Here is a 16,611-nt window from a genome sequence, read left to right on the forward strand (position 1 = left end):
CGGGGGAGCAGGCCAGGGGGCAGGCGCGTGCGGCGGCGCGTGCGCGCGGGCGGCGGAGCCGTCGGGATGTCGCGTTACGGCCGCTATGGAGGCGGTGAGAGCTCGCGGGGGCTGCGGGGGGCGGGCGGCTGCGCGGGCGGGAAGGCGAGACGTGTCTGAGAGAGAGGCGATTGCCGCGGGGAGCTTAAGGACTGGCGGGCGCCGGTGGGGAGGGGAGGAAGGCGATGCGGCCGCCGCCGCCGCCGTTGTCGCCGCCGCCATTTTGCGTCAGCGGCCGTGGGGGAGGACGCGCGGCGGGGCGCGCGGCGCTCGCGGTGAAGGCGGGAAGCGGCCGCGCGGACAAGATGGCGGCGGCCGGGGGAGGGCGGGGCGGGGGCTGAGCCCGAGTCCGCTCCCGGCCCCGCGCTGAGCCCCGGCCCGCTTGTCCCCGCAGAGACCAAGGTGTACGTGGGCAACCTGGGCACGGGCGCCGGCAAAGGCGAGCTGGAGAGAGCCTTCAGCTATTACGGACCGCTGAGAACCGTGTGGATCGCCAGGAACCCGCCGGGGTTCGCCTTCGTGGAGTTCGAAGACCCCCGGGATGCCGAAGATGCTGTCCGTGGACTGGACGGGAAGTACGTGTCCATTCCGCCTGTTTGCCGAGGCTACGGAGAGAGAAGCGGGGTTTATCTCGCTGGTCCCTGTGTTTCTGTAGTTCTGTCATGGACTGAAAGGTTTAACCCAGACCCTTCGTGGACTCGTTGCAGGGTGATCTGCGGCTCCAGGGTCAGAGTGGAAGTATCCACGGGGATGCCGCGCCGCTCCCGCTACGACCGGCCCCCCGCCCGGCGCCCCTTCGACCCCAACGACAGATGCTACGAGTGTGGTGAGAAAGGCCACTATGCCTATGACTGTCACCGCTATAGCCGGCGAAGGAGGAGCAGGTACGTGCGGGCCTGGGGCGGCCGCGTTGCTTCGCCAGCTCGCTTTTGTGTAGTTCTTGTTAGCAAAGAACACAATGTTACACCAGTTTTCTTTAAACTTTAACGCTAGAATAAATGTATAGGTGTATATTACAATTTGTTGCTATTTCTATCAAATGTTACTATTTTAATAATCAACCTGGTCAAAACCTTTCAGGTTTCTTCGTTTGAGTCAGTCGCCTTGATTCAGAATGTCACGAGCCTTAAGATTTCATGCTGAGGCGCCTTGCAAATCCGACACTTAAGATCCTCCTAGACCTTGAGGTGATCAGCATAAGAGGCCAGATCCCCTCGAGCCATCTACACGTAGCTTCACCTTATTCTTTAAGGGCAGAAAATTTGAGACGGTGACCGCCGTAACAGTAAATTTGGCTTTCAATTGGGGCCCCCCTCCGGTTTAGAAAGAGGAACACCAGATTGACCACATTCCCACCTAGAAAAATCTTCTTGCGTCAATCAAGCCTCACCCTGGCTCATTGGGCTGTCAGTTTGATCGTCGTTAGATTGAAGAGAACACCTACCTAGATGCAGCGCTCGCCTATAGATACTTCTAGATCGTCTAGATCTGCTAGACCTTGGGCCAAAGAGGGTCGACCTGCAAACTTGCAAGGTTTATTTTAAATACGCATTACAGTGTTTTCTATTCTAATGTAATTCTGCAATGTAATTCAGCTTTTAACATTTTTCTAGGTAGTAAAAATGCTCAAGACAAGTAGGCCCAGACATTTTTCCAGCTGACAGATGCTAGTTCTTTAGTTGTCTGAAAAAAGTTTTGACTTCAGCAGGGCCTCACACGTGTGGGTTGCTGCAGCTGTCTGCTGATACCTGTTTTTTCTAACCTAAACCCAGGTCCCGCTCTAGATCGCGCTCGAGGTCCCGAGGGAGAAGGTATTCCCGGTCACGCAGCCGCAGCCGTGGTAGGAGGTGTGTTTGAGTTTGTCTTTTACTCCTGTTGCCTTCTTTTGCCTAGAAAAAGCTGCACATGTACGACTCTTGGAATTGCTTTCTGTGCAGGTCCAGGTCAGCTTCCTATCGCAGGTCCAGGTCCGTGTCTCCTCGTAGGTCTAGGTCTGTGTCTCCCCGCCGGTCCCGGTCGGGTTCCTTGAAGAGATCAAGGTAATTAGTACTGATTTTTACTGTGTGATTTATTTTTATTGGTGTTTTCTTGTTTTAATTAGATTCCAAAAGGTATTGTATAGCAGGTTGCAAAAGATGCTGTGACCTGTAGAAGTCAGCATGCTTTTAAAAGTTTCTGATAATCCTAGTTAAATTCACAGGAGTGCTAATGAGTTTTGAGACCTTACCCTGAGACAGTGGCATCTACCTCGATTGAATTTCTTTGGCTAAAATGTCTAATGGTCATGTAGGTCTGTGATCATGTAGGTCTTAATTTCACATGTACGTACTAATTTATATAGTACTGTAATTGTCATCACTTCTTCTTGAGTTTATTTATTTTTAATTTATCTCAATTTTTAATTTCAGGTCTAGATCAAGATCCAGATCTAGATCCAGATCTGTTACATGGCCCCGAAGCAGGTATGTGACTATGGGTAGTTGGCAAAACTTGTTTAGAAGTCTCATTAGGCTCTCTAACAATTGTTAAGGTTTTTTTCCAGGAAAAAATGTGTTTTCCCTTCACTAACCTAGAGGTCTGTAGTTTTAAAAAGCAGTGCAGAAGATTGTTCTCTCTCTTTTTATTCTTTTGCACACCACTAGGTCACCATAGTCATCAGAAATACTGATTTGATCGGGTTGCATTAACAGCTAACAAATGTAGAATTAATATCAAAAGTTTCTGTGTGTACCACACACAGGATTGGGATTCTTCCCACTATTTTTCTGAGAAAGCAGGATGCCCCTTTAGTAGTGTGTTAATTTTTTATTGTCTGCAGCCAGGCAGGTCTGGAAGGGCTTGCTGATGTAGTGTTACAGCTGCAATTCCAGCTCTGTTGAATATCAGTGTCAATCTGCAGGAGCTGATTTTTATTTGAGATAAACACCTGTCAGAATTATTTTGTACCAATTAAATGTGTCACAAGAGTAACAGTCAGGTTCTAAAGGAACACAGGATGTTATTTGTTCCCTTAAACTTTACTTGATAGTAAGAGCAGCCTGTGCTTCATGGAGCCTTGTCCTGGCAGCAGGGCTGACTGGGTGTCCTCGACAAGAACAAGAGTAAATGGAAATTCTGCTCTGGATATGGAATTGCTGATGGCCCAGCCTATCCCTGTGCCTGCTGTCCTGGTTTTAATGGCTGCTCTTGGAAACAAGGAACAGTCAACCATAAAGAAACACAGGGAAATAGAGGATGGCTTCAAATAAAGGGAGCAGGTGGAAAAGCCCACAGCTGAAGGTGGCATTTTCTGAGGATGGACAGCAAGCAGTGATGGGATTTTTAAGGGAAAGGAGAGATGAAGACCAGATCATCATGGCTTAGTTAAGAGCAGAAACTCACACAGGTAGTCCAGAATCTGGACTAAAGAGAGAAGAAGGTTGCCCAAGGCAGTAGTGCAGTGCTTTTCTCTGGCTGGGTACACCTGTGGCTAAACCATGTTGAATCTTAGTACTGTTCTTCCAATATGACTTAATCATGGCTCACCTCTGTTCACTGTCAGTGATGAGCCAGAAACAGCCACAGTCAGCAGACTCTCTAAGAGGAAAACATCTTGATTTTAGCACCATTATTTTCTCTTTCTGGTACCATGCTGGATTTCTGCAGGGTTAAGGATACTTGTAGTGACACTTCTGGACTGTTGTGTGACACTTGTAAGTAGGGATTAAGTGACTGAGACATAGGAAGTTACAGATGTACAACCAGCCAGAAGTGGCAGAAGAATTGTGCTTATGTAATTGAAGGATTATTTCTTTACAGAAAAGCCCAGGGAATGCATTGCACCCAGATACAGGCTCTGGGTTCATAAGGGAGACTGACTGAATGAGTACATGGCATTTGTTGGTTTGACAGTGTCACAACACACATCTGGAAATTGTTGTGGAAAGCCTTGGATGTGGAATTAGAACACTTGTTGGGGGACCTCAAAATTTCAGTGAGGCTTTCTGGCAGTATTAGTGTTCCTGTGGTGCAGCAGCCTCAAAGGTGTCCACATTTTCCACATTTTTTTCATAAGGATTAAGTTCAAACATTAAAAAAAACACTTGAAGTAAGTGGATATAGAAGATGAAATTCACAGGGAAAATACTTCTAGGAATGAGCTGTCTGCAACTGCAGTGGCAGATGTTGCTCAAGTCTAATAAAACCTGCAAGTTTAGAGCATGGCTTTTTATCAGCTCTGAAAATACTGGTCAGGATTTGAGTTGTTCCTGCCACCTGCATCAGCAAACACTGCTCATCAGCTAGGGACCAAACCAAAGTACAGAGCAACATGTGCAGCATCCATGTAAAAAGACTTCTTTGGAAACTTAGCAGGCAAAACCCTGGAAACTTGCAGGATTCTGTGCACTCAGCATGACAGTGCTCATCCACTGGGTGTGAATCCTGCTGTCCCAAACATGGGAACCTGCATGTTGTGTTTCCCTGCTGAGCTGTGTTTTTTCTTGCAGGTCTAGGTCTCATGGCAGATCAAAGTCTGGCTCGCCAGCTAAGAGGTGAGCACACACACAGAGCCTGCAGTAGCATCTCAAATTTAGGTTTGCATGATTAACAGAGCCTGGTCCTTTAGAAAAATATCCCCCTAACATGGGTCCCAGCTAATCTCTTTGTGATATGACAGAAATTACAGCATTTCCTCTGCAGCTCTTTGCACTGTCTTCCTTACCTGTCTGGGTTTTCATTAACTCTTGGTAGTTTCCAAGAGTTCCACAGCACTAATTTTTTGTGCCTTTGTGCTCAGTTCTGTTACATTTTTCTATCCATCAGATAAAAACCTTGAGCTCTGTTAATGCTTTCCATAAAACAGCAGTCTGGTGATGTTGCTTTTCTCAAAGCCTCACCTTAGTACCACCCCTTGCTTAGAATGCATCTCCATGCTAAATAAATGGAGAATCCCTCTCAAAGTAAAAGTTGATCTGAAAGCTACCATTGGAAAGACCTGGCTAGATTCCTATAATTCACTTTCTGATAGGTTGGGGGGTTTTTTAACATAAAAGTTGATTTGACATTGAAACTGCATTGGTGCTGTTGTGTTTTGGCAGCCGGTCCAAGTCCCGGTCAGCGTCTCCAAAGAGAAGGTATGTTGGTCTCCTACCAATAGCATAGACTCCATAGAGCTGGCATTGTAGTGTGTGCACTGATCTCTGCTGAGGAGTTTGCTGCTTGTAGGAAAGCACTGGAAAGGTATTTTGCTGAGATCTCTTTCACAGCAATAATGTTGTGATTGTGGCTTTCTATATGGTAATATGTACATGTGGTGATAAATGCTCAGGGTTATATAGCAGTGTCTTGTTGCCTGCTCCTCTGCTCCTTTTGTTTCACTGACAGTTTTATTGCACAGGGACTGATGAGCTTAAAGCATAGAACAGATGTAGGAAATCAGCTTTCAGTCTCATTAAAAGCTACACTGACATTGGGGAAGGTAGAGTGGAGTACCCTGGTACAGCAGTCAGGAATGGAAGATCAGGCCTGTTACGTTCACTGCTGTTAGATTATATTTTTCTTTCACATAAGTCAGTAAATAGTTTTCTCTCTCTGTTTATATGCACAGAGTAATGTGTAGAATATGTGGAGTGACAGAATCAGCAGCAATTTTTTCCCTCATTAGGATTCTTTAATAGTTCATTTTTACAAGTTTAGTGTCAAACAATCACAAGGGCATGAAAAAGTGCTCCTAAATGCTGAGTGATCACCATGATAGGTTTTGACAAGCTGCTGTATCAGAACAGCGAAGAAGTATCTTGCCCCTTTGGAGGTCACTATAAGTAATACCTTTTGGATGGCCTTACAGAGATCTCATTTTAAAAATAACAGTAAAAAAAAAAAAGTGTTATCTCCAGATCATCAGCCTGTTAATTTTTGTCAGTAGTGATTGGTTATTTTATTTAAGAAGTGCTTCAAGGGAGCCAGAGTCTGGGTATACTCCTGTTGCTTTTTCCTGTATTTGTGATTCCCAAGCATTTCTACTGAAATGTTAATTGTGGATTGTTTTCCTTTCAGCCGTTCACCATCAGGAAGCCCTCAACGAAGTGCAAGTCCTGAAAGAATGGATTAAAGTTATGAAGTTAATCTTTTAGGAAGAAAGTTATTTTGCTTACATTATTATAAGGGATTTTGTGGTGTCTTTGTAAATGTAAGAATGTAGATAGAAGAGTATATCAACTAAAATTTGGCATGATCTGGGTCTTCTGAGTTAGTCACACCAATAGACTAGCACAGGTCTCTTTTTATTGTATGAATTAACTTCCTGTGATATGAAAATGTGGGACTTTTTTATTGGCACATTGAAATAAAATGTGTATTTTTAACTAAAACTTCTCTGTAGTAACCCTGCTGCTTCTGTTAACGTTTGGGTAATTTTAGCTGGGTGCCATGTAACGTGGATGAAAAATGTCTCAAATGGGAATCATTAATCCCAGCTGGTGTCTTCTCAAGGTAGTCACTTTTCACACCTACTGTTGAATGGTCTTCAGTGAAAGGATCAGTTCCTGTTCTCCTTGAAATGGAATTTAAATACCATCTCTGTCTGCAGATGGATAAAAATTTGCATACGCCCTTTTCATTCCTTGATGTTTAGTGGGCATTCATTTTTCTGCAAAGCTCATTCTCTGGTGTTAGACTGTTGATACCAGATGCCTCAAAAATCTAAGGATAAACCTTCCTCCAAAACACATCTTTTAAGCAAATAACATCTGCAGAAACCTTTAGAGGTAATAGAAATGATTAATAACTTCACAATTGCTACTTTCACTTGTTGCATATTTTAGTTCTTTGGGCTATTGATGTAAAGAAAACACTTTAAAATACCTCAAGGTGTGTTTTCCTTTTTTGAGGGAAGATCCTTAAAATTAAAGATTATCAGCTGCCTTCAGGAGTTCTAACCTGCTTCACAGAAACTGGTATGGTTGTCAAGCAGCCCTTATCCTGGAGATGGCTTTGTTGAGTGATCCCAATTTCTTACAGCAAATACACAACCTGCAGGAATCATTGTTTGTGTATAGGGGTGTCAAATTGTCCTCATTCTGTATGAATGAATTGCATGACAAAGCACTGCAACACAGATCACAGCAAGGGACTGGCAACAATGTTGGGCTGTGAACAAAAAGCTGCTAGGCAGAGGGGTGAAAAGCATCTTTTCTTCTTGCTGGATTGGCTATCTAGCAGAAATAAAGGCCAGTTTCAGCAGCAAGTAAGCACTGAAATGGAAAGCCAGGCCTGTTAGGGCTTCCAATGAACTCTACCAGCAGTTTGCTTCCACTGTGTAAACCACAGCAAAACAGCTTAAATAAAGTTACAAGATGGTTTTGTTACACGTGGGGTAACACATGGTTTTCAAGAAACAGATTTCCTGCTAATGACTGCTTGGAGCTTTTCTGGGGGATGAGTCAACAGTCCAGATCCTGAAGGCGCTGTTCTGCTGCAGCATCCTCTGGCCTTCATTCCTGGTCCTCACTGTGCCTGGATCCTGTCTGGCTCACCATGGCCATTGGTGTTCCAGGTGGATTCTGGCCATACTCACCAAATCCCACTGTGGCAGAGCTGACACAAATGTTACCCTGCAGTGATTTAGCTCAAATGCCTGAAGCCTGTGATACATGTTTGGAATATTTTACTGGTTGTGCATTGTGTACCTGCTGAGAGGCACACGTACGCCACTGCTCTGGAATTTCATCACCTTTTCTTTTCTGTACTCTCAAGGCAAACCTGCTCCACAATAAACCTGCAGACTGACACAACAGCTCTACTGGTACCTGTTTTTCAGTACCCAGAGACACTGGAAGACTGAGCAGAAGAGCCTGGGGTCTCTCTGCGGGGGCTGGGGTTCCTCCAAAGCCACCTGTGAGAACCTGAGCAAGGAGCGGGGCTGTGCTGGTGCGGGCAGCCGCTCCGAAGGACAGCCAGCACTGAGTAAGGTGCAGAGGGGGAGCTGTGACAAAGATGGTATCTGTGCTTCTGTGCAGCTGTGCTGTCCAAAACTGAGTTCTGGCCTGAGTTTGGAAGGATTTCACCACAAATTCCATGCAGTGTTTGTGAGCAGTTGGAAGAGATGCCGTGACACAGGGGTGTGTTGTGGGACAGGTGCTGCTGTGACCCTGTGCCTCTGGGCAGGATGTGCACACCCCACACAGGCTGGCTGGGGGTGGGGGCGAGGGAAGTGTATCCAAGGTCTCCAGTGTGGTGGGCAAACCCCACTCTCAGGGAAAATGGGGTTCCCCTGGTTTCCAACCTGGTGTTCCCTGTTGGTGGGCTTTGTTCTGCAAGGGATACCAGCCCTCACAGACAATGTGACCTGTGCACGCAGGGCGGTAGTGGGGCCCTCTTTCGGTGTCAGGGTGGCAGAACTGACTGTGACAGCGCTGCCACATTTGCAAGCCCCATGGCCAGGCACTTCCCCGGGGGGCAAGGGCATTCCTGCATCTCTGCAGCTGAGGAGGCTTGGTGAAGTGCTGCAGGCCCTGGGTGCAGCAGCATGGCAGGAGAAGGTGGCACGCAGTGCCTAATGCAAGGATGTCTGCCTGTTTCCCTGGGGAGTGGGCTATCAGCTCCCTAATAAGACAGTCCTGTCATCCCCTGGCTTATGCCAATTTTTCTGAACCCTCAGAAACATGGAGGTTTTCATCACATAGTTCCCTGATAAAAGATTTTGGAGATTTCATGTGGAAACACAGTGTTAGGATGATGGGTTTTCTCCTGCAGTTGTATATTCAGGAGTAAATGGGTGTGGCCACTTCACTTCAGCAACCAAAACAGAGCATAGGAGTTTAACCAGAGCATCCAGGGCAGCCAGCTTGGATAATCCCAGCACTCTGTCCTCCTCAAAGCTGTCCTGCATGAGCACTGCACACCACTTGGAAAGAGCACTTTGATGGAAGGAGCAGATGTTGTAACAAACAACCACAACTGCATCAGCCTTCCCACATGTTCCACATGAATATTACTAGATATTCCCCTGCTGTGGTTGGAGCTGTGATGTCGTGCCCCTAAAGGTGTTTTCAGTGCATTTTTATTGCAAAAAAACCCCAATGCCCAGGGTGAGAGGCTGGACAGAGTGTGAGACTTTTGCACAGACCAGACAGCAGCAGAGGTGGTGACAGGAACTAAAGCCAGCAGAAACCACATGTGAAAACCAGAGAGGAGGATAAAGGCTCCCAGATCAGATGCATTCACCCAGGGTAGTTGGAAAGCTCTGTTTGGCACCTGGCAGGATTTCTGGCTCAGCTGCTGGAGGCACTTACCCCTCTTAGTGCTGGGAGTCAGCAGCCCTTCTCCTCAAGCAGTGTTGAACACGAGCCACGTGGTGTGGTTGTATTCCTCACCCGGATGGAGCAGGGCATTGGGGAAGTGAGGCTGGGGAGAAGCAGCAGCACATCAGTGACTGTGAACACATTCCATGGGACCAGCAAGCATGGCTGCACTCCTCTGTTCTTCCCAAGGCATATTCCCACAGCTCCCCCAGCCATTTCCAGCAGCAGTGTGTAACCACCCACCATTGCCAGTGGGCTGTGGGTGAGTCCCACCGCTGGTTGAATCCAGGCCGTGAGGAATGACTCAGATATGAAGGATGTGGCAAGGCCCCTGTGGGGCCCTCTGCTCATGACCCCACACCTTTGGGAAGCTGGGCTGCACAGGGCCAGTCCCTGCTGGGCTGACACGTGTCTAAAGCCACTACATGGAGGGTGGTGGGGCCATGTCCCCTGCCACAGGAGCCAGGTAACCCATGCGAGGGGAATGGACAGCTCACCTTGTTCACAGCATCAGGCCAGTTCTGGGTTTCCAGGCAGAAAGCCGAGTGCTTGGGGTACGTGGCACCACCTTTGCCCTTCAGGGAACCATCCAGGAAGTTCCCAGTGTAAAACTGGATGCCAGGCTGGGTGGTGTGAACCTCCATGGTCCTGCCGGTGGGCGGGTGGAAAACCCTGCGGAGATGCCAGTGGAGAATGACACAGGACTGGCTGAATGGGCACCCCCTGGCTCCAGGGATGGGGATCCTGCCAAGGTCCCAGCCTACCTGGCCACAAGGCGTCGATCCTGCCCCTGGTGCAGGCAGAAGTTGTGGTCAAAGCCACCCAGGTGAAACTTCTGCAAGTGCTTGCCCAGCTCCACAGGCTGCCGGAGATCAAATCCAGTGCCCTGCACGGCGGCCACCTCCCCTAAGCAAGGGGAACAGCAGGCTCAGCCACTCAGCCACATGCCAGCAAGGCTATTTGTCCCCCAGCATAGCTGGCAGCTCCTGGGGACACTGCTGCACTTAGCAGGGACAAAGCACAGCCAAGGAGCAAGAAAACACATGAAAGTTTGTATATATACAAACCCAGCATTTTCTCCCTTGTCCTTGTTAAGACTGCTGTGGGCATACAGTGTCCTGTGATAAAGCAGCACAAACAACCCCAGGACATACTAAGCACACTGCAAAACCAACCCAAAGGTGAGAGTTTTGCATGGAGGGCAGAATAAATGCCTTGAAAAAAAAATGAAACTGTTCCAATTCAGGCTCTTACATAAAATACAGCAGGTATTGCACACAAGGGGTCTGTCTTTAATAATTGCACAAGTCTTATTTTCACCCCAAGACTAAGACTACCCACACAAGAAGGAACTGCAAAAGGCAGGGGTAGCAAGTAGCCACAACTAAGATGTGAAACAGCTCCATGGTGAAAGCAGCAGGGAGAAGTGGGGCACAGGATTGGGTATGGCCTTAAGCTCTTGCCCTATTTGTCCACAAGCATGGCTCACCAAGCTGAGCAGAAGCCACCTGGACCAAAGAATCCACTCCTCCAGGTGCCACAGGGAGCTTGTCTCCTGGATGGACCCACAAAACAGCCTCACATCCCACGTGCCTCTGGCCCCATTTGCAGCTGCTCCTGCCTGCTCCCTGGAGTGGGTGTTGGACCTGGTTGCCAGCACCTGGCTCTGCCCACCCTGCCCATGTGCAGTGGCACTGCACCCAAACTGAGGGCCCCGCTGTGCCTGGGGTCCCCTGGCTGCTGGTGTGTCCCCCTTGCCAGGCAGAGCTGCTCCTCACACCCACCAACATTGCTCAGAAAGATCACTTCTTCCACCTGGTGCCACAAGTGCTGCACCACCTACCAGTAGGGATCTGGGTGTCATCCACAGGCAGGTAGGAATCTGCTTCAATGGAGATCTCGTGGTCATAGACATCCCGGGAGCCCTGCAGGAGGATGGGAAATGCTGGGATTTCTGTTTAAGCAGCCCTAAGCACAGCTCTGAAGTGACAGCCCACAGTGGTGCCCCAGCTGATCTGGTAGTGCCTGGCGCACCTCCTGGCCCCCATTCCATCTTGATCTTGGGCACAAAACAAAGGTACTAGCCTGGGCAAAAACCTTCATGGGCCCTAGGAGCTGTAAATCCCACAGGGATGAGGCCATCAATCTGTACTTGTACCTCACTGAGGGCTACCACCCTGCAGACTGACTAGCCAGAACATGCTGGGTACTGAGCACACAGCAGCAGGGAGAAGGGGAAGGAAGCAAGCAAGGGGAAATGCAACCCATCCTCTTGTCTCATCACTGCAGGGGTGTGCTCCTCCTCCACAGCCTCAGGAATGCTGGCAGGGAACCTGCTGGGCAGGCTCAAAGCTGAGCCTTCAGGTCACTATCTAATCTGAGCAGCAATTTCATGCCCAAAGGTCTCCTGTTCCCCTGGAACACGCCTGGGTTGCACAGTGCAAGTGTTGGTGTTACTGCACCCCTGGGAGCACCAGCACCAACAACTGCACAGCCATTCTCAGGGCAGCAGCCTGGGCATGGCTCCTGCTCAGAGGGGCTGAGTTGTCTCTCACAAACACTTTTAAGGGCCTTTGTCTCACACCCAAGTGTGACTGCACTGTATTATCCTATGGCTCTGCCCAGCAACACTTTATTTCTCAGATCCTTTTCCTCCAGACCCAGTTATAAACTGTGAGATTAAAACACAGCTGCAATTCACTGTCCATGTGGTTGACATGACCCTGTACAGGTGTGTGGGAACCCTCTGTATCCTGCTGCTGCAACCTTGCTAGTCTGCAGTCCTGGCCATCTCACACCCCCTCTCTGTGATGTTTCTTCTGCCCATTTTGACCTGGGTATTTTGGTGCTGCCACTCCAGGCCCTGATTTCAACCTGCATCACTCTCTCAGAAATGCCAACAGAACACAACTAAGAAATGCCAGGCCACCATTAGGGCATGCCAGCTCTACACCTCCTCCTTAGTCTTCCCAAGGGACGAGGAGAGAGCAAAATTCCCCAGTTACACACAAAAGGAGAACCAACATGCTCAGCTGGACGTCTCTGTTCAAAAAGCCCCTGAGACGTGTCCTCAGCCGAGATCCATGTGATTCAGTCCTGTTCCTGCATGCGGCCCATGATGCACAGAGAGAACCCTCATTGTTGTGTCCCCAAAACCATGATGTGTCCCCAGACCAGCACATTGGTTCCAATGACCATCCCACAGGTCCCCAGGCTGTCTTCCCCTGCACAGTGTGTCTCCATGGGCCCATCTCCCCACACTTACCTGCCCTGCCAGGTTGAAGTAGGAGTGGTTTGTCAGGCTGATGGGGGTTGTCTTGCTGGTCTGGGCCTGGTAGTTGATGGCCAGCTCCCTGCCATTAAGGGTGTAGGTGACCCAGACTTTGAGGTCACCAGGGTAGCCTTCCTCGCCGTCGGGGCTGAGCCGGAAGAAGCGGACGCCATTCGGGAGCACCTCGGCGCTCCAGAGCACCTGCACAGAGCATGGCCTTGGTGGGACAGGAATGGGAGCACATGCCCTTCCCTCCTGCCCCAGGCTGCCCTTGGTGGGACAGGAATGGGAGCACAGTGCCCTTCCCTCCTGCCCCAGGCTGCCCTTGGTGGGACAGGAATGGGAGCACAGTGCCCTTCCCTCCTGCCCCAGGCTGGGCTAGAAACACAGACAAAATGCACACAAGGGATGCTGCACTGAAACAAAGGCCTTTTCAATCACCTTTCCAAAGAAAACACAAGCACTTGGTAGCCAGGACCACCAGCAGGGAACAAGCTTTCCACTGAGCACCAGACAAAGGAGGCAATTTGGCAGTCTGAGGGGGTCTGTTCCAGCCTGTGTTATGCCATGCCTGAGAGTCCACGTTTGATTTTTGCCCTGCAGCTGGACTTATCCCCCTTTCCATAGATTTTCTCATGTGCAACACCACTTCAACAAGCTGCCACCCAGCACTGGCACTAGGACAGTGTAAGAACACACTGGGGGCTCCTGCCCAGGGGCTGGAGTTGGGTTAAATGGTACCAGATATGCTGTCAGACACATCCAGAGAGCTGGGACCTCTCTGGTTCTTGTCCCTGCCAGCACCCAGCACCAGTGCTCAGCTTGGAGCCAAACATGCTGGAAGGGAAGCCAGCCAGCACACTGTACACAGCTGCCCAGACAGCCTGTTTGGCCCTGGCCATGGGCCTCATGCTGGGAGGGTGGATGTGCAACAAGAGGCTCTCTGAAGCTTCACACTTCCCTGAGGAATAGCTCCTGTCTAATCAAAGGGGACAGATTTAGGAACAGGGGCCAGTTCAACACTGCTGAGTTGATCCCTCTCGTGTCCCACACAGAGATCACCAACATGGGGCATGGTCAAAAGCCAGCATTTTCACCAAACACAGAACTTGGGGGTGACAAATACACCTGGCTGCAGAGTAGGCCCTCCTCCACAGCGTGCAGTTTGACTGCAGCTCCCATGGCTACAGTAAGGATGCTGCGGCTTTTAAGTACGAGTTTCTATTTAAGTCCTTTGAAAAAAAAGCTATTAAAGTCCAGAAAATGTACAGGTATCACTATTTTTTTCTAAGATAAGAGAGTTATTTTCAAAAATCCCCCAGCAGTGTGGTCACACACTGCAGCCCTGTAAGTGCAGCTGCAAGATGCTCTCATCAGACCACATGCTGACCGCAGCACTGATGTCTGCAAAATCAGGAAAAGCTCAGAAGATGACCATGATAATTACAGCCAAATGCCAGTATGTGGTCTTTGTTGGGGTTGACCAGTTAGGGCTCACTGTCTCTGAACAGTGACTGTTTCCTGGCTGGAGGGGGTCTTGGGCAGGCGTCCAAGCATGCCCTGTGGGCCAGAGGACACAAAGCTCCAGCTGGGAGATGTCACTACCTTGTCCCCAGCAAGCTGGTGAGACTTCAGCAAGCAAGCAAGGTGAAGAAGCAGAAGAAGAGACCACATCCCCTGCCTGCAGAAGACAGCCTGGAAGCCCTGGGTGTGAGGAAATGCATGCTTTCAGCTGCAGATCACAGGTGGCAGGGCGCAGAAAGAAACTTTAAACAAACCAAACTGTCTTCTTTGGGGGTACAACAGCCAAGCTATCCCCAGTACTCCCTTTTTTCTAAGGCTGCTGAGGAGCATTTCATCCCAACCTGATGCCAGTTCACACTGTGATTTTTTTTTTTCAGGGACCCTGGCTTTTTTCTCATCAGCCTGGATTCCTTTCACAAAAAAATCCCATTAACCCCATGAAAGCAGTTGCACCAGCACATTCATGAGCTCTTAGGGGGAAATGGTGGATGATCTACTTGCTGGTTACAAATGCATTTGATCCAACAAAACCCAAGGCTTCAGGAAAGCAGGGACTTCTGAGCCTGCTCTGCAATGGAGCAGGGTTATCAGCAAGGCTTTCAAGAGAAGAGATCCTCCACTGCTCTTACCATCTGTACACAAATACCTGACTTGAGCAGCAGCTCTTGGGAGGACAGAGAAAAAGCTGAGTGCCCTGGGGCCCAGGAAAGGTTATTTCATCTCAGGAGGTCATAGGGGAGGGCTGGGAAGGAGAGACAGTGATCCTGGATCCTGGGGCATTTTGCAGGCCTGAGCTAATCCCCCTCTGCTGTGAGTCAGAGTGAGAGCCTGGGGGACCTGTTGCAGGATGAAAGCAGCACCAAAGAGGGCAATGCACCCTGCTCTCACCTTACTTGGGAGTGTTGTCACAGGCAAGCAACAACGATAAGTTTCTGCAGACTCATGTCCTTCTGACTCTGGGAGGAGCTATGGGCAGGTAACAGCCGAGAAACTGCAGGTGGAAATGAGTCTGCATGGACAGACCCTGTTCCCCAGGAAACTTTCTTTGGGCACTTGCACAACTCCATGATGCACTCCAGGTGGTGCAGCTGGTGCCTGGGGAGCCTCCATTGCTCCTGAGGGTAGGTTCTCACTGCTATGTCCCAACCTAGGCTGTGCAGAAGCAGCACTTGCCCAGAACAGCCCTGTCAGAACTCAGGGCTCATGAGGCTCAGGGCTGCAGTGACACAGAGGAAGTACAGCAACTCTCTACTCAGCACCCAAGGATGACATAAGTGAGTCCTGCAAACTCAGGCAAAGACAAGCCAACCCAGCAGCTCGCAGGATCTGTCTCACTTCCCCCTGTTTCTGCACTCACAGCACTTTCTGAGCTGATTAACTCAATAACACCAGAAAATGCTACAGGGTTCAGGGGTGCAGACATCACACATCTTGCCACAGCCCCACAGGTTGTATGCTGACAGGGCACTGGGATTTTCACCTTGTCAAACCCCTTGGCTCCTCCGTGCAGGCTGTTGGGCCCGTTGTTGATGAACAGCTGATACTGCTTCCCGTCCACACTGAACTTCCCATTTGCAATCCTGTTGGCAACACGGCCCACGACAGTACCGAAGTACGGGTGCTTCACCATGTAACCTGGCCAGAGAAACAGCACACAGTTAAATAGAACCCCTGGAAAAGGATGGGCAGTCTCCAGGACCTTATGGACTTATGGACTCAGAGTGTCTCTCTCTGCTTCTCTCCAGCACTAAATAGGTGGCTGCAGTCCCAGCGTTTCACAGGACACGCAGCTCATTAGTCGTGAGCATCTTTGATTAACACAGCCTGATGGGACCTTGTATTCTTTGCAGATTTGAAGAAAAGGCCTCTGTCACTGCCCGTTAAGGAATGACCCAGAGCTGCCCCAACAGAGTAGCATACTGCCACCAGTGTCCCCGTTCCACATCCACCACAGAGCCCAGGAGAGGCAGCAGAAACTGTATCTCTTCAGCCCGTGATTGGAGGGGGGGGGGCGCCTTACAAGCAGGTCAGGCAGTGTGGCAATAAACCAGTAAGTGCTGGTTAAACTGCCTGATTGTGGGTTTTTAATTTTTTTTTTTCAAAGAAACTTATTAAGACCCACCTTCTAAAGTGTCAAATCCTAGGACAATATCTGAAAACTGCCCATCCTTGTCTTTTGTCTCCAGCCTGGTGATAATGCACCCAAAAGACAGGATCTCCACTCTCACGCTGTCCGACTGTAGGACGAACTTCTCCACCTCTCCGCCTCCCTCCTCCGGGGGCATCCGCCCGAACGCCTCTTTCCGCACCGTCGTCATCGCTCCCTAAAAGCCGGCCACCGGCACCTCCGGCGGGAGCTGCAGCCCTGCCCGGGAAGGACTCTCAGGACGAAGAAGCAATGGCGGCGGGAGAGGAGCACTCCCAGCTCCAAAGGGCAGCCAGAACAATCCTTGTTCGCTTCCCGTGCGGGGCGGAGCCGCGCCGTGTCCGGCGGAG

General features: G+C 49.7%; 2 protein-coding genes across 2 annotated transcripts; one reads left to right on the forward strand and one right to left on the reverse strand.

The window, feature by feature from the left end:
• The first annotated feature begins 26 nt into the window (after positions 1–26).
• On the forward strand, positions 27–7,795 carry LOC128946465 (serine/arginine-rich splicing factor 7). The gene is made up of 9 exons (XM_054290248.1): positions 27–94; positions 434–614; positions 747–923; positions 1,812–1,886; positions 1,977–2,078; positions 2,448–2,501; positions 4,527–4,571; positions 5,118–5,153; positions 6,076–7,795. Exons 1-9 carry the CDS (start codon positions 67–69, stop codon positions 6,128–6,130), a joined length of 753 nt encoding a protein of 250 aa, XP_054146223.1. The 5' UTR covers positions 27–66; the 3' UTR covers positions 6,131–7,795.
• On the reverse strand, positions 5,177–16,611 carry GALM (galactose mutarotase). The gene is made up of 8 exons (XM_054290247.1): positions 16,238–16,611; positions 15,596–15,750; positions 12,586–12,792; positions 11,164–11,245; positions 10,085–10,226; positions 9,818–9,992; positions 9,312–9,423; positions 5,177–6,113 (listed from the first exon to the last, which is right to left on the reverse strand). The coding sequence occupies exons 1-7, from the start codon at positions 16,431–16,433 to the stop codon at positions 9,346–9,348; spliced, it is 1,035 nt and encodes a 344-aa protein (XP_054146222.1). The 5' UTR covers positions 16,434–16,611; the 3' UTR covers positions 5,177–6,113; positions 9,312–9,345.

This window comes from Melozone crissalis, unplaced genomic scaffold (assembly GCF_028551555.1).
Source record: "Melozone crissalis strain CALT ecotype California unplaced genomic scaffold, PUWL_Pcris_2 ptg000081l_1, whole genome shotgun sequence".
Classification (NCBI taxonomy): domain Eukaryota; kingdom Metazoa; phylum Chordata; class Aves; order Passeriformes; family Passerellidae; genus Melozone; species Melozone crissalis.

What these genes read in the sequence shown, in the direction of transcription:
- LOC128946465 (XM_054290248.1), top strand. Translation starts at nt 67, where the DNA reads ATGTCGCGTTACGGCCGCTATGGAGGCG. An exon ending in AGCCGCAGCCGTGGTAGGAG is followed by an intron (nt 1,887 to 1,976) that starts GTGTGTTTGAGT and finishes CTTTCTGTGCAG; the next exon opens with GTCCAGGTCAGCTTCCTATC. An exon ending in GGTTCCTTGAAGAGATCAAG is followed by an intron (nt 2,079 to 2,447) that starts GTAATTAGTACT and finishes TTTTAATTTCAG; the next exon opens with GTCTAGATCAAGATCCAGAT.
- GALM (XM_054290247.1), bottom strand. Translation starts at nt 16,433, where the DNA reads ATGACGACGGTGCGGAAAGAGGCGTTCGGGCGGATGCCCCCGGAGGAG. An exon ending in TGACACCCAGATCCCTACTG is followed by an intron (nt 10,227 to 11,163) that starts GTAGGTGGTGCA and finishes CCCCTTGCTTAG; the next exon opens with GGGAGGTGGCCGCCGTGCAG. An exon ending in GGCCTGATGCTGTGAACAAG is followed by an intron (nt 9,424 to 9,817) that starts GTGAGCTGTCCA and finishes GCTTCTCCCCAG; the next exon opens with CCTCACTTCCCCAATGCCCT.